The sequence below is a fragment of the Oncorhynchus kisutch genome, linkage group LG4, assembly GCF_002021735.2.
Source record: "Oncorhynchus kisutch isolate 150728-3 linkage group LG4, Okis_V2, whole genome shotgun sequence".
Classification (NCBI taxonomy): Eukaryota; Metazoa; Chordata; class Actinopteri; order Salmoniformes; family Salmonidae; genus Oncorhynchus; species Oncorhynchus kisutch.
The window spans coordinates 11,814,830-11,841,848 of record NC_034177.2 but is presented as its reverse complement, the minus strand read 5'-3'; the positions used below and the strand labels follow the sequence as shown (position 1 = coordinate 11,841,848).

The window sequence follows — 27,019 nt, the reverse complement described above, 5'->3', positions numbered from 1 at the left end:
TAATATCAAACCTCAAATCAGTACTTACCATAAATACGCCACAACACCAATGGACCTAACAAAGATAAGACATTTCTGTAGTGATAAATCATCACATTGTACCTTCACATGACAGGAATGTCACGAACAGTAGCATAGATGTACTGAAACAGAGAGTACATTTAGCTTACCAGATGTCACTTGCTATAGTGACAGGGTCTTGATGTATGATCTCAGGTGCTACAAACTCTGGAGTGCCAAACTGGCTATACTGGTGTCTGGAAGTGTCCATCTCTTGACAGAAGCCAAAGTCACAGATCTTGATCTCCTCTCTGGGTGGAAACACCATCAGGATATTGTCCGGCTGTGTGAATTACAGACAGTGGGTGAGGGAACATAGTAGTAGAATTAATAAAGCCTGTTCTATTCATTCATTCATTCTATGTGAGGGAATTGATCATGTCATGTGAATGACCATTCTGAATTGTTTCAATGCACACAAAACAAAATGTATGTATTAAGAATCAAATGAAATATACCAACTGCTTTATGAATATGGATGTAGGAAGAGCTTACTTTGATGTCCAGATGAAGAATGTTCATGCTGTGGATGTGACCAACTCCCTCCAAGATTTGCTGAACGTACATCTGCACCTGGTACATCATACGGGCAGGTTGTAAGCATTCGGACAAAACAGGTCCAACAATGTTGTGTTTTACATAATTTAGCAGACGCTCTGATCCAGAGGAATTAGGGTTAAGTGCCTTGCTCTAGGGCACATCGGCAGATTTTTCACCTAGTCAGCTCAGGGATTCAAACCCGTTACTTTTCGGTTACCAACCAGCACTCTTAACCGCTAGGCTACCTGCCACCCTTCACAGAATAGAGATGTAATGTTTTACCTCTCTCTCACTGACCGATCCCTTCAACAGCAGATGATCAAGAAGACCATAAGAAGAGCAGCTATAGATGGTATTAAGAAGAATATACAGTGTTATACATTGATCAAATTGAGCACATATTTGTTTTTTTTGTTGTCGTCATGTTCCATTTCCTACTCCAGGTTTGACGTTTTATTTATTCGCACCAAAGAAAAGATGTGAAAGACAAAATAGTACAGATTTGATTAAAACTCGCAAACACGATGTGCAGGTGAAGTTGTTCAAGCTCACAAACTACAGTATGTTTTATTATTTACATTTCCACTCTTCATCAGAGGACTGTATGTGGAAGTGGCTAAAAGAGCCATGGTGAAGGATACGCTTCAGTGACCAGGACCAGGGTCCTGCGTGTAGAGAAGAAGTCCAGCAGACAGGACACCCTGGGGTGAGCCAACCGGGAGAGCAGGTCTCTCTCCTGGAAGGCCCTGGTCCTCGTACTGCTCCTCAGGGGCAGGAACTTGGCGGCAAAGCCTTCGCCAGTCCTCCTGTGGGTAACCCGCTTCACCACCCCATATGTGCCTCTACAAGCACAGGGAAAAGACAAAGGACGGAAGACATTTTAGATAATTGGGACACAGCTAAAGGGAGCGTAAGTCTCCACAGTTGCAGATTGACTGCAGACTTGGGGAATAGGATACCCCAAAAAGGTCAGTATTTACCTCCCTATCTCCTCATGGACGTCATACACAGAGAGCAGCTTCCTCCTCTTCCCAAGCTCCACCTCCCTCTCCTGCGACTCCAGTGGACCTGCAGAAAAGAGGACCATGGCCATGTAGTCACAGATAGTCCAGACAGAGAATATCATGTATGTGGTGTTAAGTTGGTTTCAGATAAGGATGCACACCTTCCAAGCATGTTGTGGTAAAACTGCCGAAGGTTTGGCATCAGCTAGCTTGAATGAATGTAACAATAAGGACAGTGAACAGAAAGACATACCCCACTAGGCACAGACATAAATTCAACATCTATTCCACGTTGGTTCAACGTAATTTCATTGATTCAACCAGTGTGTACTCAGTGGGATGGCTCTAGCAAAAAGTTGTGCACTACTGTAGAAGGGAAAAGTGAATCATTTGAGAAACTGCGTAGGTGTGTCCTGAGGCCTCACCCTCCTCCACTGTGAGCTGAGCCTGACAGGATGTGTGTCCGGAGTCGTTATAGGCCCAGCAGGTGTAGATGCCACCATCCTCGCTCTCCGGGTACAGCACAGTCAGAGAGCAGCGGGCACCATTCTGGACCACCTCCACATTCTCATTGGCCAACAGCTCCTCTCCATCCTCCAATCATATAAGAGTGACACAGTAATAAGGTACAGCTTCTAAGACAACACAGGGGGTCTCAGACTCCTGGCAGTAGAGGAGGATACCAAATATTACAAAGGCAACAGAATCCATATACACTGAACAAAAATCTAAACACAACATGTAAAGCAGGACTGTCCAACCCTGTTCCTGGAGAGCTACCATCCTGTAGGTTTTCCCTCCAACCCTGTTCCTGGAGAGCTACCATCCTGTAGGTTTTCCCTCCAACCCTGTTCCTGGAGAGCTACCATCCTGTAGGTTTTCCCTCCAACCCTGTTCCTGGAGAGCTACCATCCTGTAGGTTTTCCCTCCAACCCTGTTCCTGGAGAGCTACCATCCTGTAGGTTTTCCCTCCAACCCTGTTCCTGGAGAGCTACCATCCTGTAGGTTTTCCCTCCAACCCTGTTCCTGGAGAGCTACCATCCTGTAGGTTTTCACTCCAACCCTCATCTAGCGCACCTGATTCTAATAATTAGCTGCTTGAAAAGCTGAATCAGGTTGGTTACAACTGGGGTTGGAGTGAAAATCTACAGGAGGGTAGTTCTCCAGCAACATGGTTGGACAGCCCTGATGTAAAGTGTTGGTCCCATGTTTCATGAGCTGAAATAAAAGATACCCAGACATTATCCATTCGCACAAAAAGCATATTTCTCTCAAATGTTGTACACAAATTTGTTTACAACCCTGTTATTGAACATTTATCCTTTGCCAAAATAATTATTGATATGGCATATCAAGAAGCTGATTAAACAGCATGATCATTACACAGATGAACCTTGTGCTGGGGACAACAAAAGGCCACTCTAAAATGTAAAGTTCTGTCACACAACACAATGTCTGAAATTTTGAGGGAGCGTGCAATTGGCATGCTGACCGCACAAATGTTCACCAGAGCTGTTGCCAGGGAATTGAATGTTCATTTCTCTACCATAAGCAGCCTCCAGCGTTGTTTTAGAGAAATTGCCAGTATGTCCAACCAGCCTCACAACGACACCAGCCCAGGACCTCCACATCCATCAGATTGTCTGAGACCAGCCACCTGGACAGCTCATGAAACTGAGAAGTATTTATGTCTGTAATTAAGACCTTTTGTCTGGAAAAACTCATTCTGATTGGCTGGGCCTGGCTCCCCAGTGGGTGGGCCTGGCTCCAAAATGGGTGGGCCTATGCCCTCCCAAGCCCAACCATGGCTGTGCCCCTGCCAAGTCATGTGAAATCCATAGATTAGTGCCGAATGAATTTATTTCAATTGACTGATTACCTTATATGAACTGTAAGTCAGTGAAATCGTTGAAATTGTTCCATGTTGGGTTTATATTTTTGTTCAGTATAGATTACTGCTCATTTGATAAGTGTCAGATATGCGGAAATGATATGGCGCATGTCATATCATAATAAAGGTTAGTATGAAGTTATTTATAACAGTGAATCAGTTGATGGTGGTCTTAGATTGAGAAGGCACATCGGTATGAAGCTTCCCTACCTTGTACCACTGAATCTCGGGGGTTGGCCTTCCTGTGATGATGATGGTGAAGGTAGCTGATTGGCCAGACTCCACACACAGGTCCTCTGCCGGCACCTGAGTGGAGGGAGGAGCTGAGGAAACAGGAAGTTAAGTAATTCCGTGAGATTATTCAAGTTTTAGGAACAGTGGCCACTTCAAAAACAAAAACAATGAACTACAGTGTGAGTGTGCACAGTACAAGTACCTGTTGGCATTTCCTGTATGGTCTCAGGGACATAAAGTTCCTCCTCAACCTCGGGTCTTTCCTCAAGATCATTGGGGAACTGGGGCACCTCCACGTGGCCTCTGGTGGTGGGGTCCCTTTCCTCTGGGCCACCCTCAGCTCTGTAGAGAAAATATTGTGATAAATATAGAGACTGTGCATATATTGGGATAGAGAGAGAGACGGTGCAGTAGTATGATAATGTACAGTATCACAGTTCTGGCAGGTAGACTCACGGCTTAGCATATCCAGGCTGGAAGAGCATTTTGACGATAGATGTGGGGCTGAAATCTGTCTGAAGCCATTGCTTCACCATGGCAGTGGACCAGCCATCTGAGTCTGGAGGAAGCACAATTGCATCACTCACAGACTGATGTCCTTAGGTTATCTTAGAGTCTTAGAATCCAAAATCATTACTTCATATTAGTTGGCCTTTAAGTTTAATATATTTTTTGAAGCCATGCCAACTTCTGACTGAGGCGAAGCGTGTCGAGGCATTAACAACTGTCTATTTAAAAATATAGAATGTGAAAAATATGATAAAAGCAAATATTAGGAACATACAGTACCCTTACCTCCAGACTCACATAAGCATAATAACCAGTACACGTCTTACCTCCAGACTTGACGGACACCCAATAGTTTGTAAATCAGCCCATGAACAGGAAGACATGGACACATGGGGGGGAGGGGCATAAGGAGCGCCTAATGCCCAGCACATGACCATCTTGTATGGGTAGGAGTGGAGAGTTAGCTGAGCATGCGTTGGAGAGGAGAGAGGAGGACCCATCCACATGCACTGGGTCCATGATACTGGGAACATGATAAGACTTACATGATGAAGGCTCTGTGAGGTACTTCCTGCTCAGGGGAATACAGAGGAAGTGGGATGGAGAGCAGGGTTACAGAGAATGGATGGAGTCACATGATCAATTGGTGTCCAAAAGTCTAAAGGAAAACTACTTAGAGGTGAAATCATAGCTCATGAAGGAAAGCAATTTATACATACTGCAATGCCAGTGATCTATCATATGTATTTAAATAAATGGACTAATTGAATGTACTTGGTGACTTAAATGTGTTAACGGTGGTTGATATGGATTAAATGTAAGTAGGTCCTGATATGGACTCTGAAGGGGAGGGGTTACCCAGGCTCAGATTAAGCCTAGTCACGGACTAAAAAGCAAGATCAATGGAGAATCTTCATTGAAAGTGGATTTCAGTCTTGGACCAGGCTTAACATGTATCTGGTAAACACTTCTAGATGTAAATGAGCTATGGCCCCTTCTTTCTCCTGTTTGGAAAAGCTTTTTGGAAATCCACCAAGATCAGTCAAATGGGGGCAAATGACCCAGTCCGTTCCAATACTATTCATTTCTGAAAGATGGAAACATGATGAAAACACAAACCAAAACATCCAATACTAAAGTGTATCAATGTCTTTCATGAATATGTACAACTACGAATGATATGATATCTATGTTGATTGCTAATGTAGGTGACTGGAAGGACATGGAAGAGAAAGTGTAACCTAGGTAATGAGACAATCCAAATTGAAAATGAGGAATGGCAATGATGACTGACAGTGTGAAAACAGAGATAAAGTGAAGTGGTTTGAGGTAAATTGAAGTGAGGTGAAACTAAGGAATAACCATGGTATGTGCTTTCCTAATCACTCGTCAGTTAACACTACATTTATATTGTCCACAGAATAAAACTGGGATAACACAATACTTATCCTTGTCTCTCATGAAAAATCAGTAAGAGTTGGACCTTGGGGATCTTTATCCTATATTATCAACTAGGGTGGTTCTAGCTCTGAATGCTGATTGGCTGACAACCATGGTATATCAGACCGTATACCACGGGTATGACAAAACATTTCTTTTTACTGCTCTAATTACATTGGTAACCAGTTTATAATAGCAATAAGGCACCTCAGGGGTTTGTACTATATGGCCAATATACCACGGCTATGTACAGTCCTTAGCAGTGGTTTATTGCCATATATCACACCTCCTTGGGCCTTATTGCTTAAATATATTACTGTCATCCTATTAACCATGTCTTATAGTGTAGACAGCCTTCTTCTCAAAACCTGCTTCCTTACTCCCAGGTGGACATTTACCTTGATTGGGTGGAACTCTCCTACCGTTGGTCAAGAGGACCTGTGGTTGGTCAGGCTCACTGTCAATCACTTGTGTGAAGGTGGCACACAGCTCTGCTTTACTCTTGGCACTACCCAACTGGTTCCACAGCTGAAACATAACAAGATTTCACATTTTAAATTCACTTCTTTATAAGAGTGTTCAAAAGCTCCTAGGGTGCATTGCTATGAAGAAAATCAACAGTATATTGCACCTTAATGTTATACCTACATGTTAGGAAGAAGCATTACATATGTACATAAAGGGGTTTCATACAATACGCATACCTCACACTCATACCGTCCCAGGTCTGTCTCTCCAGGGTTCATTATGGTGAGAGTGAGGATCCCACTGCGGGCGTCACTCTCTATGTGGTACTTCCTCTGGTCTGTCAGCTCTCTGGCATCCTTAAACCACCTGCCCCCAGAACATGCCAGGGCACACGACCAAATAACAACATGTGGGTGGATCTCAATGGGAATCTTAATAAGTATGGTTCAAACTTTGAATCCTGGGAGCCCATGTTCTCATGACATAGTATGGGAATACTGAGTACAGATGTAGGATCTTAATTTGAGCCAGTTTGCTAAACAGGAAAATAATCCTGCAGCAACAGGAAATGTGAATTATTTCATGGATTATAATTACTGGATATTTTTGTGAGGGGAAATAGAGTCGGACATTTCAAAGTGGAAATTACAAACTTCAGAAGCCTTTTTAAACCTCAAATACATTTAAAGTTGTAAAATATTCCTGCAACACGGTGATCAAATTAAGATCCTGCATCTGTAAACCCAGTGCAGTTTACTGTACCATACCTGACTCGGGGTAGAGGTGTGCTGTGCGTGGAGCAGGTAAACTGGACTTCCTCTCCCTCCATCAGACATGCACTCTGCAGCCTAGTAATGAACCTGGGGGGTGCTGTTGGACAAGAGGAAATGAGTTAATTAACTCTATGCACTACACATTATCTTTGCACAATAGGACATGGAGTATACCGTAACATGTTGGATAGCAAAATCACATGGAATGGAATGATTGGTGTATTTCAGTGTATTTACGCTCTAATCTTCATCAGCATGTAATTTGTGCATGAGGTAGGCTGAATCATAGAATTAGGAATTAGAATACACTAATACACTGCACCTGCACCTGTACATAGCCCACCTATAATTTAGCCCAAACAACTACCTCTTTCCCAACTGTATTTAATTTTAATTTATTTATTTATTTTGCTCCTTTGCACCCCATTATTTTTTTATTTCTACTTTGCACATTCTTCCATTGCAAATCTACCATTCCAGTATTTTACTTGCTATATTGTATTTACTTTGCCATCATGGCCTTTTTTGCCTTTACCTCCCTTATCTCACCTCATTTGCTCACATTGTATATAGACTTGTTTATACTGCATTATTGACTGTATGTTTGTTTTTACTCCATGTGTAACTCTGTGTCGTTTTATCTGTCGAACTGCTTTGCTTTATCTTGGCCAGGTCGCAATTGTAAATGAGAACTTGTTCTCAACTTGCCTACCTGGTTAAATAAAGGTGTTCTCTACTAGCCTACCTGGTTAAATAAAGGTGTTCTCAACTTGCCTACCTGGTTAAATAAAGGTGTTCTCTACTAGCCTACCTGGTTAAATAAAGGTGTTCTCAACTTGCCTACCTGGTTAAATAAAGGTGTTCTCAACTTGCCTACCTGGTTAAATAAAGGTGTTCTCAACTAGCCTACCTGGTTAAATAAAGGTGTTCTCAACTTGCCTACCTGGTTAAATAAAGGTGTTCTCAACTTGCCTACCTGGTTAAATAAAGGTGTTCTCAACTTGCCTACCTGGTTAAATAAAGGTGTTCTCAACTTGCCTACCTGGTTAAATAAAGGTGTTCTCAACTTGCCTACCTGGTTAAATAAAGGTGTTCTCAACTTGCCTACCTGGTTAAATAAAGGTGTTCTCAACTTGCCTACCTGGTTAAATAAAGGTGTTCTCAACTTGCCTACCTGGTTAAATAAAGGTGTTCTCAACTTGCCTACCTGGTTAAATAAAGGTGTTCTCAACTTGCCTACCTGGTTAAATAAAGGTGTTCTCAACTTGCCTACCTGGTTAAATAAAGGTGTTCTCAACTTGCCTACCTGGTTAAATAAAGGTGTTCTCAACTTGCCTACCTGGTTAAATAAAGGTGTTCTCAACTTGCCTACCTGGTTAAATAAAGGTGTTCTCAACTTGCCTACCTGGTTAAATAAAGGTGTTCTCAACTTGCCTACCTGGTTAAATAAAGGTGTTCTCAACTTGCCTACCTGGTTAAATAAAGGTGTTCTCAACTTGCCTACCTGGTTAAATAAAGGTGTTCTCAACTTGCCTACCTGGTTAAATAAAGGTGTTCTCAACTTGCCTACCTGGTTAAATAAAGGTGTTCTCAACTAGCCTACCTGGTTAAATAAAGGTGTTCTCAACTTGCCTACCTGGTTAAATAAAGGTGTTCTCAACTTGCCTACCTGGTTAAATAAAGGTGTTCTCAACTTGCCTACCTGGTTAAATAAAGGTGTTCTCAACTAGCCTACCTGGTTAAATAAAGGTGTTCTCAACTTGCCTACCTGGTTAAATAAAGGTGTTCTCAACTTGCCTACCTGGTTAAATAAAGGTGTTCTCAACTAGCCTACCTGGTTAAATAAAGGTGTTCTCAACTTGCCTACCTGGTTAAATAAAGGTGTTCTCAACTAGCCTACCTGGTTAAATAAAGGTGTTCTCAACTAGCCTACCTGGTTAAATAAAGGTGTTCTCAACTTGCCTACCTGGTTAAATAAAGGTGTTCTCAACTAGCCTACCTGGTTAAATAAAGGTGTTCTCAACTTGCCTACCTGGTTAAATAAAGGTGTTCTCAACTTGCCTACCTGGTTAAATAAAGGTGTTCTCAACTAGCCTACCTGGTTAAATAAAGGTGTTCTCAACTTGCCTACCTGGTTAAATAAAGGTGTTCTCAACTAGCCTACCTGGTTAAATAAAGGTGTTCTCAACTAGCCTACCTGGTTAAATAAAGGTGTTCTCAACTTGCCTACCTGGTTAAATAAAGGTGTTCTCAACTTGCCTACCTGGTTAAATAAAGGTGTTCTCAACTAGCCTACCTGGTTAAATAAAGGTGTTCTCAACTTGCCTACCTGGTTAAATAAAGGTGTTCTCAACTAGCCTACCTGGTTAAATAAAGGTGTTCTCAACTAGCCTACCTGGTTAAATAAAGGTGTTCTCAACTTGCCTACCTGGTTAAATAAAGGTGTTCTCAACTTGCCTACCTGGTTAAATAAAGGTGTTCTCAACTAGCCTACCTGGTTAAATAAAGGTGTTCTCAACTTGCCTACCTGGTTAAATAAAGGTGTTCTCAACTTGCCTACCTGGTTAAATAAAGGTGTTCTCAACTAGCCTACCTGGTTAAATAAAGGTGTTCTCAACTTGCCTACCTGGTTAAATAAAGGTGTTCTCAACTTGCCTACCTGGTTAAATAAAGGTGTTCTCAACTAGCCTACCTGGTTAAATAAAGGTGAAATAAAATAAATAATAAAATACATTTAATAATAAATAGTACATAGTCATTTAGTAGGATCTCTATGGACCGAGTGCTCTGTCAGTCCTGATTGTGGGTGCTGAGTTCAGCACCGAAGCCACGTTGTCGCAGGAATAGTAACATCTTTGCGCACACCTAGCACTCATCTTTACGCGCACCTGTTAATCATTATGATTCATACCTGTTAATCATTATGATTCACACCTGTTAATCATTATGATTCACACCTGTTAATCATTATGATTCACACCTGGACTCCATTACCTTTATCATTTCCTCCCCTTTATATGTCACTCTACCATGTTCATTCACTTCTTGGTATTGTTCCTGTGTATCGGCGTACTGCCTTATGTTAGTGTTGTGTTCTTGGCTTTGTTGTTTTAGTAAAACGGTTCACCTGCTTCCGACTTACCGCCCCATCATTACAGAATACCAACTCAAAATACGGAAGCAGCAGGACAACCGGACATCTCCCAGGTGATTGATGAACAAGGTGATCTTCTTCGTCAACACTATGTTCAACTGGGGACGGCCATGGAAGATGTTCTCCGCGGTCTACAACGTCTCAACAGCGGAGGATATTCTAGAGCCAGTCTACCCAACGAGACACTGGAGGATATTCTAGAGCCAGTCTACCCAACGAGTCAGCGGAGGATATTCTAGAGCCAGTCTACCCAACGAGTCAGCGGAGGATATTCTAGAGCCAGTCTACCCAACGAGTCAGCGGAGGATATTCTAGAGCCAGTCTACCCAACGAGTCAGAGGAGGATATTCTAGAGCCAGTCTACCCAACGAGTCAGCGGAGGATATTCTAGAGCCAGTCTACCCAACGAGTCAGCACACCAGCCCATTCAGCAACCCGCTCAGGTCATCGATGCCCGTCTCTCTTTCCCGGAGAAATATGACAGGACACCATCCAAATGCTCTGGCTTCCTCCTTCAGTGCTCCCTCTATTTCGCACACCAGATGGAAGCCCCCACCACCGAGAGGTCTAAGGTTGCCACAGTTATTTTTCGGCTGACTGGGCGGGCATTGGAATGGGCTATGGCCGTCTGGGAGAGAGGAGAGGAGGAGTTCTTGGCTCTGTTTTTCAATGTATTTTCGATCATCTCGCAGAGGACAGAGAGGGAGGTGAGTGTCTGCTTCAGCTCCAGCAGGGGAATCAGACTGCTGCTGAATATGGGCTTACGGTGGATGGAATGAGCCTGCCCTCAGCACATTATTTAGAAGAGGTTTGCGCGAGGACCTCCTCCAGGATAAACTCCTCTGGGAGCGTCGGCATCTTTATCACTTCTTTTCCTCCTTCAGCGAGTGTTCGGGATCAGAGCCTGAACCCATGGAGGTAGGGGTCACACGCCTTTCCGCAGCAGAACGACGCACACGGATACAGCTGGGGCTCTGTCTGTACTGTGGCCAGGGAGGGCAGAAGTGCCAGCGGTGTCCATTACTTTAGAATCCAGGATCCACTAGAGCAGAGGGGCGGTCATGTGATGTTACATCCCCTGGACCATGAGTGAGTATTCGCACCCCTGAACTGTCCTTCCTTGCGCATCTACGTTCCCACAGTGATACGGGATCGGCTGCTAACCTGGGCGCACACAGCGATTGTCGCTGGACATCCAGGTATTTCTCGCACCATCAACTCGATTGCTGAGAAATACTGGTGGCCCACCTTGGCGCAGGTTGTCACTCGTTATGTCAACTCCTGTTCTGTGTGTGCCCAAACCAAGTCTCCTCGGAATGTTCCAGCAGGGAAGCTCCAACCACTTCCCGTGACTCAGTGACCCTGGTCTCATCTATCCAATGACTTTGTAACCAATCTCCCCTCTGATGGTTTCACCACCATTCTGGTGGTAGTGGTTAGATTTGGATAGTCACGTCGGTTAATTCCCCTTCTTGGTCTCCCCACAGTTCTCCAGGTCGCTGAGGCAATCTTCCAGCAGGTCTTCCGATATCATAGCCTTCTGGAGAACATCGTCTCACCGAGCTTCTCTTCCAGGTACCGGCCTCAGTCCAACGAGCAGGTGGAGAGGATGATCCAGGAGCTGGGGAGGTTCCTGAGGAGTCACTGCCTGGACCGGCAGGGTGAGTGGGCACGATTTCTTCCATGGGCAGAGTATGCCCAGAATTTGCTGCATCACTCCTCCACTGAGTTGACTTCCTTCCAGTGTGTTCTGGGTTTTCAACCGGCCCTGGCTCCGTGGACTCTGGGCCAGACCGAGGCTCCTGCGGTTGATGAGTGGTTCCGGCGCGCAGAAGTGTGGAGCGACGCTCACGTGAGACTCAAGCGCACCGTCCATCGTAAAAAAAACAACAGGCAGACCACCACTGCAGTGAGACCTCTGTGTTCCACCCTGGGGATCACGTAAGGCTCTGTACCAGTAACCTCTCACTCCACCTGCCCTGCAAGAAACTGAGGCCCCGGTTTGTGGGGCCATTCAAGGTTCTCTGGAGGGTCAACGAGGTGACATATAGGTTACAACTGCCTAGTCACTACCGTATCTCACCCTCGTTTCATGTTTCCCTTCTCAGGCCGGAGGTTCCTGGTCCCCTAGCTGATGCTGTCCCCTACGACCCTCCCCCCCCCCACCCCGGATATTGAGGGCAGTCTGGCGTATGCCGGACTGCTGGACTCCCGTCATGGGGGGGGGGGGTCGAAGACTTCCAACTTCGCCGCCCGGATCGACTCGCTCATCGTCCCCAGGGTCGTCGTCCTGTGGCAGCAGCCGCACATCAGAAGGGGTGGTACTGTCCCGTCTGCTCCTCCCCTCCAGTCCACGACGTCGATGGAATACTAACCATCGATTCACACCTGTTAATCATTATGATTCACACCTGTTAATCATTACCTTCATCATTTCCTCCCCTTTATGTCACTCTCCCAGGTTCACTCACCAGTTGGTATTGTTCCTGTGTATTGGCATTCTGCTTTATATTAGTGTCTTGGTTTTGTTGTTTTATTAAAACGTTACACCTGTTTCCGACTTACCGCCCCATTATTACACTCACCGTCCACCACCATCTTGGCCAGTGTGCTAGCATGACCCACGGGGCTGGAGGCATAGCACACGTACTGTCCAGAGTCCTTGGGAGTGACCCCGTCCAGGATGAGACAGCAGGTTCCTGTCCGGTCTGCAGTGATGATGTGGTGAGGGCCGTCCTCTAGGACCAGGCCATCTGGGGAAGTCATGTCAGAGACCGTACACTGCTGTTTAAAAACGTCTTATGTCAAAAAATAAAAATGTTTTTTTTAAAGGCTTACTATGCTGCTCACTCTTTTACCTTTGAACCAGCTGACCACTGGTTTGGGTGTTCCTGTGACTCTTTCCTTTGAACCAGCTGACCACTGGTTTGGGTGTTCCTGTGACTCTTACCTTTGAACCAGCTGACCACTGGTTTGGGTGTTCCTGTGACTCTTACCTTTGAACCAGCTGACCACTGGTTTGGGTGTTCCTGTGACTCTTACATTTGAACCAGCTGACCACTGGTTTGGGTGTTCCTGTGACTCTTACCTTTGAACCAGCTGACCACTGGTTTGGGTGTTCCTGTGTCTCTTACCTTTGAACCAGCTGACCACTGGTTTGGGTGTTCCTGTGACTCTTTCCTTTGAACCAGCTGACCACTGGTTTGGGTGTTCCTGTGACTCTTTCCTTTGAACCAGCTGACCACTGGTTTGGGTGTTCCTGTGACTCTTACCTTTGAACCAGCTGACCACTGGTTTGGGTGTTCCTGTGACTCTTACCTTTGAACCAGCTGACCACTGGTTTGGGTGTTCCTGTGACTTTTACCTTTGAACCAGCTGACCACTGGTTTGGGTGTTCCTGTGACTTTGCATGCCAATTTGATTGTCTGCCCGATCTTTGTTGTGCAGTCAGCCAGGAGAACTTTGAACTCTGGTGGACCTAAAGAAACAACCACAAGACTACTGTAATAATGGGAAGAGACCAAGCAACAGAGCTAGTGCTCCCCAGAGCTAACATTGGATACATTTAATGCTGGACAGAGCTAACAGGGGACCGAACCGGTGATATTCCTAGGCAGACTCAACAATGGACATTACCAAAAGACCTAGTCAGAGGAACTCACTAGAAGTAGTCAGGCTGGAGCGTTGCTGCAGCTCTCTCAGGTCTTTGAGCCAGGACAGCTTGAGCAAGGTGGAATGACCCTGCAGTGTGTACCTCCTCACTGAGCCGCGGTGCTCATGCCACAGCTCCCAGGACTTCTCATCTCCCCCCACCATCTCCTTCACCTCCACATCATTCAGCTGTGGTGGGGGAGACGCTCATATTACAAGGACGGTACTCTATATGCAATGTAGATGGTTCGGTAAACCACTCTGAAGCTAAAACGAATAATAATCCGAATTTCTATAACTAAATATAAATACTTAAAAAAAACAATGTAATCAGGTCTAAAATTTAATTGAATTTCAAATTAAAATCAAAACTAAAATAAAACTATAACCTTGCCACACTCATAAGATGAGTAGGCTTGCCTGAAGCCTGAACACTTATCTCCCCAAGCGAATGCATTGGTTTAAGCTCAGAGGGATAGGATAGTCCTGTTGCTCCCAATTTGGTCTACACGGACATGTTCTGGCCTGGTTTAGATCTTATCTGTCGGAAAGATTTGTCTCAGTTTGTCTCTGTGAATGGTTTGTCCTCTGACAAAGCAACTGTAAATTTCGGTGTTCCTCAAGGTTCCTTTTTAGGACCACTATTGTTTTCACTATATATTTGACCTCTTGGGGATGTTATTCGAAAACATAATGTTAACTTTCACTGCGATGCGGATGACACACAGCTGTACATTTCAATGAAACATGGTGAAGCCCCAAAATTGCCCTTGCTAGAAGCATGTGTTTCAGACATAAGGAAGTGGATGGCTGCAAACTTTCTACTTTTAAACTCAGACAAAACAGAGATGCTTGTTCTAGGTCCCAAGAAACAAAGAGATCTTCTGTTGAATCTGACAATTAATCTTAATGGTTGTACAGTCGTCTCAAATAAAACTGTGAAGGACCTCGGCGTTACTCTGGACCCTGATCTCTCTTTTGAAGAACATATCAAGACCATTTCAAGGACAGCTTTTTTCCATCTACGTAACACTGCAAAAATCAGAAACTTTCTGTCCAAAAATTATGCAGAAAAATTGATCCATGCTTTTGTCACTTCTAGGTTAGACTACTGCAATGCTCTACTTTCCGGGTAACCGGATAAAGCCCTAAATAAACTTCAGTTAGTGCTAAATACGGCTGCTAGAATCCTGACTAGAACCAGAAAATTTGATCATATTACTGCAGTGCTAGCCTCTCTACACTAGCTTCCTGTCAAAGCAAGGGCTGGTTTCAAGGTTTTACTGCTAACCTACAAAGCATTACATGGGCTTGCTCCTACCTATCTCTCTGATTTGGTCCTGCCGTACATACCTACATGTACAGCAGGACCAAGACGCAGGCCTCCTAATTGTCCCTAGAATTTCTAAGCAAACAGCTGGAGGCAGGGCTTTCTCCTATAGAGCTCCATTTTTATGGAACTGTCTGCCTACCCATGTCAGAGACGCAAACTCGGTCTCAACCTTTAAGTCTTTACTGAAGACTCATCTCTTCAGTGGGTCATATGATTGAGTGTAGTCTGGCCCAGGAGTGGGAAGGTGAACGGAAAGGCTCTGGAGCAACGAACCTCCCTTGCTTTCTCTGCCTGGCCGGTTCCCCTCTTTCCACTGGGATTCTCTGCCTCTAACCCTATTACAGGGGCTGAGTCACTGGCTTACTGGGGCTCTCTCATGCGGTCCCTGGAAGGGGTGCGTCACCTGAGTGGGTTGATTCACTGATGTGGTCATCCTGTCTGGGTTGGCGCCCCCCCTTGGGTTGTGCCATGGCGGAGATCTTTGTGGGCTATACTCAGCCTTGTCTCAGGATGGTAAGTTGGTGGTTGAAGATATCCCTCTAGTGGTGTGGGGGCTGTGCTTTGGCAAAGTGGGTGGGGTTATATCCTTCCTGTTTGGCCCTATCCGGGGGTGTCCTCGGATGGGGCCACAGTGTCTCCTGACCCCTCCTGTCTCAGCCTCCAGTATTTATGCTGCAGTAGTTTATGTGTCGGGGGGCTAGGGTCAGTTTGTTATATCTGGAGTACTTCTCCTGTCCTATTCGGTGTCCTGTGTGAATCTAAGTGTGCGTTCTCTAATTCTCTCCTTCTCTCTTTCTTTCTCTCTCTCGGAGGACCTGAGCCCTAGGACCATGCCCCAGGACTACCTGACATGATGACTCCTTGCTGTCCCCAGTCCACCTGACCGTGCTGCTGCTCCAGTTTCAACTGTTCTGCCTTATTATTATTATTCGACCATGCTGGTCATTTATGAACATTTGAACATCTTGGCCATGTTCTGTTATAATCTCCACCCGGCACAGCCAGAAGAGGACTGGCCACCCCACATAGCCTGGTTCCTCTCTAGGTTTCTTCCCAGCACTTTGAGATATCCGCTGATGTACGAAGGGCTATATAAATAAATTTGATTTGATTTGACACCTAGGTTCGAACCCCAGTCGGCAACACAATATGTTTGCTGCGAGGATTTGGATTACACATTTACATTGACTAAGGCAAAGGAGGAGGGCCGGGTTTTTACCTTCATCTTGTTCTTGAAGGCGTAGGTGTCAGAGTTCATGCCGGGGTCTCTCTTGAGCTTACAAAGGAGGACACAGTCCTTAAAGAGAAACACCTGCCTCTGGTGTCCCCGGGAGGACGTCTTGATCTCAGGAGACTCTTCCCACACAGTGAAGGGACCCTGTGAGGAGGAAAGACGTGGCATCAAAGCTTCAGCTGGAACTGCATTATCCATGAAGAAATGACTTCATTCACATCTCAAACACGTAATCAAGATGGTGCATTGCAAGTTTTATCCAGTCAGTTAATTGACATTTCAGCTTTCAATGATGCCGTGTCCCCCTCAACATTTAAAGCAACAACCGTCATGGGTTGTTACGGCACATCTGACCTCAGCTAGTCTGGACACTTTGATGTATTCATCTATCCCTTCTCTCTGGAGCTAACAACATCAGCAGGTAGAGCTCAACCACTCTTTGTGGGTTATGGGTGAGTTACCTGGCGGACGGGTTCTCCCAGTGCAGTGAGTGGGGCAGGGTAGTTCTCAATCAGAGACACCTGGTGCAGGTTGTCAGAACGCCAGGGCAGACAGGACACCATGGAGAATGCATCCTCCAGCAGACAGCAGCTTTTCCCACACTTAGCCTTGTTCTTGATCAGCTCCTGTCAACACACACACGCGCGCGCGCGCACACACACACACACACACACACACACACACACACACACACACACACACACACACACACACACACACACACACACACACACACACACACACACACACACACACACAGGGAGAAATCCATGGATTAATGCTTTGGAAAGATCTCAAAATGGACACTTAGAATCTTATAATGAGCACTGACCTTGAGCAAGGCCTGGTAGGTCTGAATCCTCTCCGCTGGTCTCTGTAAGAAGGTGATGACATCCAGCGCTGTAGTTTCAGAGTGCTCAGGCTCTGTTCTCGTGTTCTGCTGGAACACAAAGGTACGTGAATGTCAGCGTGGAAAACTGGGAGCATGTGAGAGCAAAGTGTCTTGCTTCTGGGTGTGCGGGTCGATTATTTGTGCACTATGGTAAATTATCTGATTGCATGCCTTGAAGTACTGCTGGATGGTCTTGTCAGTGACACAGGTCTCTGCCTGTGTTTGGCCCATCATGTACTGCAGATACTTCTGAAAGTCCTCTGCGTGTTTGACCAGGTGCATGGCCACGTCATCATCAGTAGAACACTCGCTCAGCCTGGGCAGAATAGACCTGAGTTGGGGATAGGAAAATAAGGACAGTATTTACCTCGTTTTTCATTACATGAGTTAAAAAATTTATATTAAACAACATTTTATTTGATTAACCAGCTCTCACTCTCGACAAACAGAACAGTTGTGACGTTATCACCTCTCGTGTAAAGCCATGATGTCCTTGATATTGCGGAAGATAGTTTCTTTCTGGTTGATGATGTTGATGGGGACATGAGGGCTAGTGTCTAAGTGGTGCAGGTAGTGGAATGTAAAGTCCTTCATCTCCTTCACAAACTCTTCCTCCCCATCAATCAGCCCCTGGATCAATTGGCTAAAGACGGAAGAAATATCACATGGAATACTGACAGTATTCTTTAAGAGACTATACTAATCAAATATGCTGAACTCTGTGATCAAACAATATTAATTCACTCACCTTAATGTTCTTCTGTACTCTTCCTCTGTAGAACCTGATCCATCCATCTCCTGTTGTGGTGTCCTCACTTGTGGGAATGTTTCCTTTACAAAATGCAAAACAGTTTGATTAAATGTACGGTCAAAAATTATCATTACCTCTGACGAATCCTGTTTAGGTGAAGAAACATAAAAAGTAGTTGACTGAATGGTCAAAATATGTCCATTTTGTCCATTTTATGCCCATCCTTTACCAGAACATACTGATGACGTCATACCTTTCTCTTCTTCTCCAGGTATGCAGGGGAGACCCATCCTTGGCGTGAGGGGCTGTTTTTGGAGGGTTTGGTACGGACCAGCCACTTCTCAGGGTGGACAGAGTCCAAGACCTCCACATACTGTCCCTCCTTCAACACAAAGCTCTCCTTGTTGCCACCTTGTTGAGAGTTGCAGTTAGCTCTGGCCACATAGACATCAAATGTCTGTAGAAAAAAAATTGTAAAAAGTTTAGTTCCAAAATGCTATAGCCACAAATGTGTCACATTTGTATCTTTTGATCATAAATGACTGCTTATGGTATAATCCAGCAGTCTACCACCCTGCATCCCACTGCTGGCTTGCCTCTGAAGCTAAGCAGGGTTGGTCCTGGATGGAAGACCAGATGCTGCTGGAAGTGGTGTTGGAGGGTCAGTAGGAGGCACTCTTTCTTCTGGTCTATAAAAAAATATCTCACTGGCCCACATTGCCCTATGTAGGGTGCCTTCTTTCAGATGGGACGTTGAATGGGTGTCTTGACTCTTTGTGGTCACTAAAGATCCCATTATTGGAATAGTAGGGGTGTTACAATGGGGAGGCTGCTATGAGGAAGTTTTTCCAAAGTAGACTATACTGTACCTCTCTTCTGTCCTCGTCACCATCTGACTCTGAGCCAGAACCTGTGAGAGCAGCAGGCGTGTGGGCACAGTGGTGTTTCGGGGACAGAGTCCTCAGCTTGGCATCAGTAGCTGGTGGGACATTCAGAGGAAGTGAGAGAAGTGAACAGAAGCGTGCAAATGTCATTGAGTAATGTGTACTGTATGAAGCAAGGTAATGTTGTTCCCTTAGGTTATGAACAAGACAGCTTTCATACCAGACTATTGTCACTCTTATTATTTAAATTCAACTTTGTGATCATAGATTGGACTGGTTCAATGAGGACACTTAATGGGTTATTCTATTTCTGAATTGTACTTATACTGTGGTATTGCCTTAACCATAACCATGAATGTTGGTGTATTATTTATACAATTATTATGAATCTTTATCTGTCATTTGAGTTTAGGTGGTATAATTATGACAATCAAGACATGTAGAATGGTTTAGCCCAGCTCTCCTGAATCTGTGTTGCATCATCCATTTCAATGTTTGTTGTCTTCTGCTCACATTGGAGAAGGTATATGTTTTTCTGCTCTGACAGTTATAACATTAAAATTGTGTAAATATCACTATATTTATACTAACAAGTAGCAGAATGTGTTCCCTGTAAACTTTATTAATGCACAGAGTCTGAATTCTGTTTGTTTAGAATGTTATCTTTGTACACAATCTTAATGGAATGTTCGCCTTAATGAGCGTCATACTTAGCATTCTATGCTAGCTGTACATTGCATTCTCATTGGTCAGGGACTGAACATGATATTGCTTTACTATCCAACAGGTGCAGATAACATTTTATTTATTTATTTTACTATTTATTTATAAAATGATTAATATTATAATCCACTGCAGATATGTTACCCTTTTCTATTTGAGAATTACAAGGGGTTGTATTCTTTTTAGTTCTATATTACAATGTATTATACAGTACCTTGCAAAAGTATTCACCCACCTTGGCGTTTTTACTATTTTGTTTCATTACAACCTGCAATTGAAATGGATTTTTATTTGGATTTCATGTAATGGACATACACAAAATAGTCCAAATCGGTGAAGTGAAATGAGAAAAATAACTTGTTTCATAAAATTCTAAAAAATAAAAAACGGAAAAGTGGTGCATGCATATGTATTCACCCCCTTTGCTATGAAGCCCCTAAATAAGATCTGGTGCAACCAATTACCTTCAGAAGTCACATAATTAGTTAGATTGCACACAGGTGGACTTTATTTATGTGTCACATGATCTGTCACATGATCTCAGTATATATACACCTGTTCTGAAAGGCCCCAGAGTCTGCAACACCGCTAAGCAAGGTGCACCACCAATCAAACGACACCATGAAGACCAAGGAGCTCTCCAGGGACAGGGACAAAGATGTGGAGAGGTACAGATCAGGGTTGGGGTATAAAAAAACTATCTGAAACTTTGAACATCCCACGGAGCACCATTAAATCCATTATTAAACAATATGGCACCACAACAAACCTGCCAAGAGAGGGCCACCCACCAAAACTCAGGGACCAGGCAAGGAGGGCATTAATCAGAGAGGCAACAAAGAGACCCTGAAGGGGCTGAAAAGCTCCACAGTGGAGATTGGAGTATCTGTCCATATGACCCCTTTAAGCCGGACACTCCACAGAGCTGGGCTTTACAGAAGAGTGGCCAGAAAAAAAGCCATTGCTTAAAGAAAGAAATAAGCAAAGACATTTGGTATTTGCCAAAATGCATGTGGGAGACTCCCCAAACATATGGAAGAAGGTACTCCAGTCAGATGAGACAAAAATTGAGCTTTTTGGCCATCAAGGAAAACCCTATGTCTGGCGCAAACCCAACACATCTCATCACCCTGAGAACAACATCAATTTTATTTCCAGGTTGTAAGGCAACAAATGAGGAAAAATGGGGGCAAATACTTTCGAAAGCCAGTGTAAAATGGATTGTATGTGCATTGCATGTGCTTGTGCACAAATACTTGTATAGGTATATGCATCCCTGTGTCTTCTCCTATTGGAAAAGGTACAGATGCTGTTGATAGGTACCTGTTATTTTCTACATCTACAATAATGTCTTTACTCAACACAACACAGACTGAAACCCATTACAGTTATAACATTTACAACAATCAATGTGAAAGTAAATGGATTCAGTACAATGTGAAATACCATAACCACGAAAGGCAACAACTCAATATTTACAAAACATGGCTGACCTTTGACCTTCAAATGCCTCTTTGGTGGTCGAGGGGTGACTTTCTGTTCTTTATCCTTATGGGGTACCTGGTCCTCTTCCTTTTCCCTGTGGGAATATTTTTGCTTATTAACATATGATTAAAAGTCTTTGGATGTTATATGAAGATTGTGAAGGACTTACCTGCAGGGATCTTTGGGGATGATGTCAACAGGCTCTATGAAATCTGGAGCTGTGTCGTAGTCTGAGGGACTAGACACTGGAGAGACAGAGAAAACAAAATATGATTTTCAGTCTATCAACCAAACCAAACAACTCACCCCTTGCAAAGGCAGACACAATTACTGCATATGACCCAGTTCACATACTAAGGACATCTGTCATGTTTCTAACGTGACTTACTGGAGCTGGCGGAGATGAGTGAGGCCCTCCTCCTCTCCTGCAGGTTATTGCGGGGATCCTCCTCGGTAAGGTTGTAGGCCTGCCACAGGGAGATCTCCTCACTCTCCACAGAATCCATAGTCTCCTTTCCAGAGGTGGTCTGGGCTGGCTGGAGAGGGCCAACAGAGGCCAGGACTGGGTGCACAGAAGGGGTGGAGGGCTGTGCTGGGGCTGCAGGCCTCTGGGTGGAGGGTGGAGGGTTTTGAGGTTGACCCACAGTAATGTTGCCATTATATGAGGTCACACCAAACTTGTTGACCACCTCACATGTATAGACCCCAGTGTCTATGGCTGACATGTTGATGATCACCAGTGTGCAGACGCCATCCTCAGAGGTGTTCATGCGGTGGCGTTGGTCTCCTATGATCTGCTGGCCGTTCTTCAGCCAGCGTACTGCGTTGGACTTCCCTTCCACCACGCACGCTAGCTGGATGGTACCGTTGGTCTCAACGTTCTGGTTCTTGAACACCTGCTTGAAGATTGGCCGCATGTCTTTGCGGGTCTTGTATCCCTTGAAAGCTGCCTGGATCTTGATGGCGGCATCCAGCATCTCAGGTTCGTCCTCTACACTGATTTCCATGTCAGGTTCAGTCTTGTCTACTTGCTTAGTCATTGGGAGCCCCTTGGGAACCCCAGCTACGGCAACTACAGGCTTGTTGGTCTTCTGGTTGACTCTTACCTGGGTGGGGGCCTCAGTGGAGGACTCATCCTCTGAGATATGGACTTGGTTACCATCCACCGCAATCTTGTGTTTTTCCATCTCCTGTACTGTAGACCTTGCTGGCTGTTTGTCTCTCTTGTCTACCTCTGTCTCCTTCACCATAAACTTCACTGGCTGTTTGTCCTGATGGTCTATTTCTATATCAATCTCCTTTTTAGATCTAACAGACCTAACTATCTGCTCTACCCCAGCGTCCAACACTATAGACGCTTGTCTCGCTGGTGGAACTGTCTGTTTCCCTACATGCTTTACCCCAGCATCCGAAACTGCAACAATAGATGCTCTTCTCGCTGGTGAAACTGGCTGTTTCCTCACCTCGTCTACCCCAGCATCCGAAACTGAAACAACAGATGCTCGTCTCGCTGGTGGAACTGGCTGTTTCCACACCTCGTCTACCCCAGCTTCCGACACTGAAACAACAGATGCTCGTCTCGCTGGTGGAACTGGCTGTTTCCTCACCTCGCCTACCCCAGCTTCCGACACTGAAACAACAGATGCTCGTCTCGCTGGTGGAACTGGCTGTTTCCTCACCTCGTCTACCCCAGCTTCCGACACTGAAACAACAGATGCTCGTCTCGCTGGTGGAACTTGCTGTTTTCTCACCTCGTCTACCCCAGCTTCCGACACTGAAACAACAGATGCTCGTCTCGCTGGTGGAACTGGCTGTTTCCTCACCTCGTCTACCCCAGCATCCGACACTGAAACAACAGATGCTCGTCTCGCTGGTGGAACTGGCTGTTTCCTCACCTCGTCTACCCCAGCATCCGACACTGAAACAACAGATGCTCGTCTCGCTGGTGGAACTGGCTGTTTCCTCACCTCGTCTACCCCAGCATCCGACACTGAAACAACAGAAGCTCGTTTCGCTGGTGAAACTGGCTGTTTCCTCACTTCGTCTACCCCAGCATCCGACACTGAAACAACAGAAGCTGGTCTCGCTGGTGGAACTGTCTGTTTCACCATTTGGTCTACCCCAGCATCCGAAACTGAAACAAGAGAAGCTCGTCTCGCAGGTGGAACGGGCTTTTTGCCTACATGCTCTACCCCAGCATCAGACACTATAGATGCTCGTCTCGCTGGTGGAACTGGCAGTTTCCTCACCTCGTCTACCCCAGCATCCAAAACTGAAACAGAAGCTTGTGTCGCATGTGGGACTGGCTTTTTGCCTACATGCTCTACCCCAGCATCAGACACTATAGATGCTCGTCTCGCTGGTGGAACTGGCTGTTTCACCACCTCGTCTACCCCAATCTCTTTCAATATCTTTTTCTCCCTCGGGTCGATTTCAGTCTTTTTCTCCTCTGTGTCCATCACTATAGCTCTGACTGGCTGTTTCACTGGCTTTTTCTCCCTCTGGTTCATCTGTGAATCCTTCACCATAGTTGCCTCCTTCCCTTTAGACCTCAGTGGTGGTACTAGCTGTTTCTGGGTCTTTTCTGCTATGGTATCCTTCACCATACCTACTGGCTGTTTCACTTTCTGTTTCTCCTGCTGGTCTACCTTAGTCTCCTTACCCATAGACCTTAATGACTGTTTCTTATGTGGGTTTACAACTGTCTCTTTTTCCTCAAGCTTCAGGTCTTCCTCGGACTCCACAATGGATGACCGGGTCATGCCCCGTTTCTTTGGCTCTGGAGGGCCAGGTCGGGCCTCTTCTGGTGGAGTAGTGGGAGAGGCAGCCTTTGTGGGAGGAATTGTCTTGGGAGGATCTGTCTTGTCTGAGGGAGGCTTTACTGTCACAGAGACGGTGGTCTCCACACCACCTGCCTGGAACGTGTAGCTGCCACTGTCTTCTTTCTTCAGCTCCAGGATGTGTAGCTGAAACACACAGCCGTCCTGCCTCATCTTGTACTTCCTGTTGGGCCTGAGAGGTAGCCGGCCCTTCCTCCACTGGACTGGGACCGCAGGCTTAGACAGCTCACAGGATAGGAAGGCAGTGCCCCCTTCCTCAGCCTCCACAGTCTGCAGCTCTTCCTCAAAGTATGGAGGCAGCTCTGGAGAGACGGAAGATAATCAGGGAATTGGAAATCTACGTTCCATTTGACCAATGTTAGGATGAGTAATGCAAAGAGAAAATTCGGAATATTGTAACCCCCGGAGATAAAACTGAGTTCCTGATTATGTTACTTCGCTCTTAATGATTAAAAATCCTTACCATTGACAGTCAGATTGGCGCTGCTCTGCATGTCACCAGTGTCACAGGAGTATATCCCAGAGTCTCCTGGTTCCGTGTCATGGATGAGCAGCAGGTTGAGCTTGCCCTCCTTTCGAGTCTCATACTTATCTCCGTTCAGGAGGGGCATCCTGTTCCTTCTCCATGTGACAGAGCTAAAGAGGTCAGAGGTCGTACAGGATAAAGTGGCCATCTCCCCTTCCATGATGACGATGTCCCCAGGCTTCTTCTCAATGAGTACTGACAAAGACAGGAAACAGAGTAAACTACATATACACCTTCTAATTGCATACACCTTAATGATTAAAGTGTATAATTCACATTGTACTGTAACAAAATCAAAAGAGGTGGCAAACCTTTGGGTTTGGGGAGCACCAACAATTGGGCGGAGGTCTTTTCCTCCCCGACCACGAAGGCCACGGTCCCGGTCTCCTCCGGCGTGGTCATGGTCAGGACCAGGCGGTGCTGGTGGCCCAAGCAGCTCATCTGGTTCATTTCATTCTTCTGCAGGAGGCTGGAGCCCAGCCACCACTCGCCCTCGCTTACCTCCTTGTGGGACAGCTCGCACACAAACACTGCGTCCTGCCCGGCCATGATCTTCATGTCCTTGAGTCCTGACAAGATCATCACACGCTCTGTAGAGAAAGGGTTAGGATCAGTGTTACGGATACAAGTATCCTGTGTGTATTTGGTTTCTTTCCTTCTGCCCTAGTCACAGCTGTCACTCATCTGTCGCCATTCAGAAGACACACCTTCTCCTTTTCCCTTACCCAATCACATCCCCTTTCCCTTGGTTTAAAAACCCAGTCAGTTGTTTTCCCAAACTCTCTCTCTGTTGTTTTTGCACCTACATGTCACATCTGTCCATTATTATGTGAGTATGTATTGTTGTGGTGTATGACTGTTTGTTTGTTGGTGGGAAAAGGGGGTACAAAGACAAGTAGCCCATTGGCATACACTACCCGTAGGAGACCATTGTCTAAGAACCCTAGTTAGGACTGGGCGGACCACCCACTGTATTTTATTGGTAAGTTAGATAGCGGTTATTGTAGCAAGCAAGACTAGCTTAGGGGTTTTGGGATATTTATTATCTCTTTCCTTGGGTCCAGCTCAGCCCCCCCCCCCCCCCCCCCCCCCCCCCCCCCCCTAGACTGCAGGGCCGAAGGGGTTCGTAACAATCAGGATAACTATTTATAGGATGATGTAGCAAGCCATACAGACGGGATTACCCATTCAAAAGAATGCAAAGAAGTAAACAAGGTATAACCTATCCTCTACCCACAATAATCACATATCAAAAGGGGCCAAACATACTCATTGGGTTCCTTCAATTTTGTGAGTTTAATGAGGATATACTCTACATTTACTTCAGTACACTCTTAGATTTTGCTATCTACAATCTGAAAGGGTTCTTCGGGCTGTCCCCATAGGAGAACCCTTTGAAGTACCCTTTTTTGTTCCATGTAGAACCTTTTTTTGTTCCATGTAGAACCTTTTCCACAGAGGGTTCTATGTGGAACCCAAAAAAGGGTCTACGTGGAGCCAAAAAGGGTTCTCCTATATGGGGACAGCCGGAAAAAAAAACTTTTGGAACTTTTTTCTAAGAGTGTAGGATGGGGTTGGCCTACCTTTCACAACTAGCATGGCTGTGGTCTTCTTTCCCCTGGTGATGCAGCTGTACTCCCCGGCGTCCTCCAGACTCAACTTCCGGATCTCCAGGGTGTGAACAGGGCCTTTCTTCTTCAAAGTGAACCTCTCCCCGTCTGTGACCAGGCAGGCGTCCTTCCTCCAGGTGACAGGGACCGTAACGCTGGAGACCTCACAGGAGAGGACCGCTGACGTCCCCTCCAACACCACCTTACTCTCTAGCTCCTTCTCAAAGAAGACTGATGCAGCAGCTGTATGGACCAGAGATGGACATCATCTGAAAATGTCTTGTGCTTCGGGGCCATTGCCCTATACTACCTACAGAGTACGATACTGTAGAGGTCATAATTTGTTATGAAAAAACATTGTTCTAGAATAGATATGTTGTTTTATTCCTAAAGAGACCAGTTGAATTGATCTCTTGCTTTATTGTGTATTCTATTCCACTTTGGTACAGTTGCTGGGGAGGCCCATACTTCAACTCTTCAATTCCCAGTGAAGGAGCCTTTCATATCCAACAAAAATGACAGCCAGACAACATGTAAGATGTACTGTACCTCTCACGTTGACTTCAGCAGTGGTCTTCTGATCTCCGAATATACAGCTGTACTCCCCCACGTCCTCCGGTTGGATGTTCTTGATGTGCATCTCCGCTACCTTTCCCTCCAGCTTCATCTGGTACCTTCCTCCAGGGCTCACCTCCTCCTTGCCTTTCCACCACTCCACCGGGACTCCAGCCTTAGACAGCTCACAGCGCAGGTTCACGATGCCCCCCTCTGGGGCCTCCTGGTTCTTAAGGCCCATTTTGAAGGTGACAGGTATGGCTGAGGACATGAAATCAAAACCAACCATTTTAGTACTTTTACAAAGATGTCACAAAGTGCTTGAAGGGATATTTTACTCAAAAATGACTTGTTCATAAGTCCACTGTTAATACAATCACAAAAAGGTATGCATGTCAGCAATTGATTTGAAGAGATAGAGCACTTTCAGTAGAGAGCAGCAAGAATAAGCAGATCATTTT

At 45.3% G+C, this 27,019-nt stretch overlaps 1 protein-coding gene across 1 annotated transcript in view; it reads right to left on the bottom strand.

Annotated features, from left to right (window-relative positions):
- The window catches only part of LOC109888513 (obscurin), a 55,255-nt gene that overhangs the window by 6,961 nt on the left and 21,275 nt on the right, over positions 1–27,019 (bottom strand). Inside the window, exons 27-57 of the mRNA XM_031822230.1 lie at positions 26,553–26,819; positions 25,977–26,246; positions 24,705–24,983; positions 24,331–24,588; positions 21,416–24,169; positions 21,197–21,272; positions 21,036–21,121; positions 18,805–18,914; positions 18,189–18,392; positions 17,933–18,015; positions 17,654–17,827; positions 17,356–17,515; positions 17,125–17,232; positions 16,754–16,918; positions 16,278–16,436; positions 13,737–13,914; positions 13,439–13,552; positions 12,660–12,827; positions 6,915–7,017; positions 6,384–6,513; positions 6,078–6,207; positions 4,186–4,288; positions 3,932–4,071; positions 3,706–3,818; positions 2,030–2,198; positions 1,581–1,668; positions 1,242–1,442; positions 883–943; positions 556–633; positions 171–343; positions 29–55 (exon numbers count right to left, since the gene is read on the bottom strand). Of these exons, the coding sequence (XP_031678090.1) occupies positions 29–55; positions 171–343; positions 556–633; positions 883–943; positions 1,242–1,442; positions 1,581–1,668; positions 2,030–2,198; positions 3,706–3,818; positions 3,932–4,071; positions 4,186–4,288; positions 6,078–6,207; positions 6,384–6,513; positions 6,915–7,017; positions 12,660–12,827; positions 13,439–13,552; positions 13,737–13,914; positions 16,278–16,436; positions 16,754–16,918; positions 17,125–17,232; positions 17,356–17,515; positions 17,654–17,827; positions 17,933–18,015; positions 18,189–18,392; positions 18,805–18,914; positions 21,036–21,121; positions 21,197–21,272; positions 21,416–24,169; positions 24,331–24,588; positions 24,705–24,983; positions 25,977–26,246; positions 26,553–26,819 (7,129 nt within the window). The remainder of the gene's footprint in view (positions 1–28; positions 56–170; positions 344–555; positions 634–882; positions 944–1,241; positions 1,443–1,580; positions 1,669–2,029; positions 2,199–3,705; positions 3,819–3,931; positions 4,072–4,185; positions 4,289–6,077; positions 6,208–6,383; positions 6,514–6,914; positions 7,018–12,659; positions 12,828–13,438; positions 13,553–13,736; positions 13,915–16,277; positions 16,437–16,753; positions 16,919–17,124; positions 17,233–17,355; positions 17,516–17,653; positions 17,828–17,932; positions 18,016–18,188; positions 18,393–18,804; positions 18,915–21,035; positions 21,122–21,196; positions 21,273–21,415; positions 24,170–24,330; positions 24,589–24,704; positions 24,984–25,976; positions 26,247–26,552; positions 26,820–27,019) is intronic.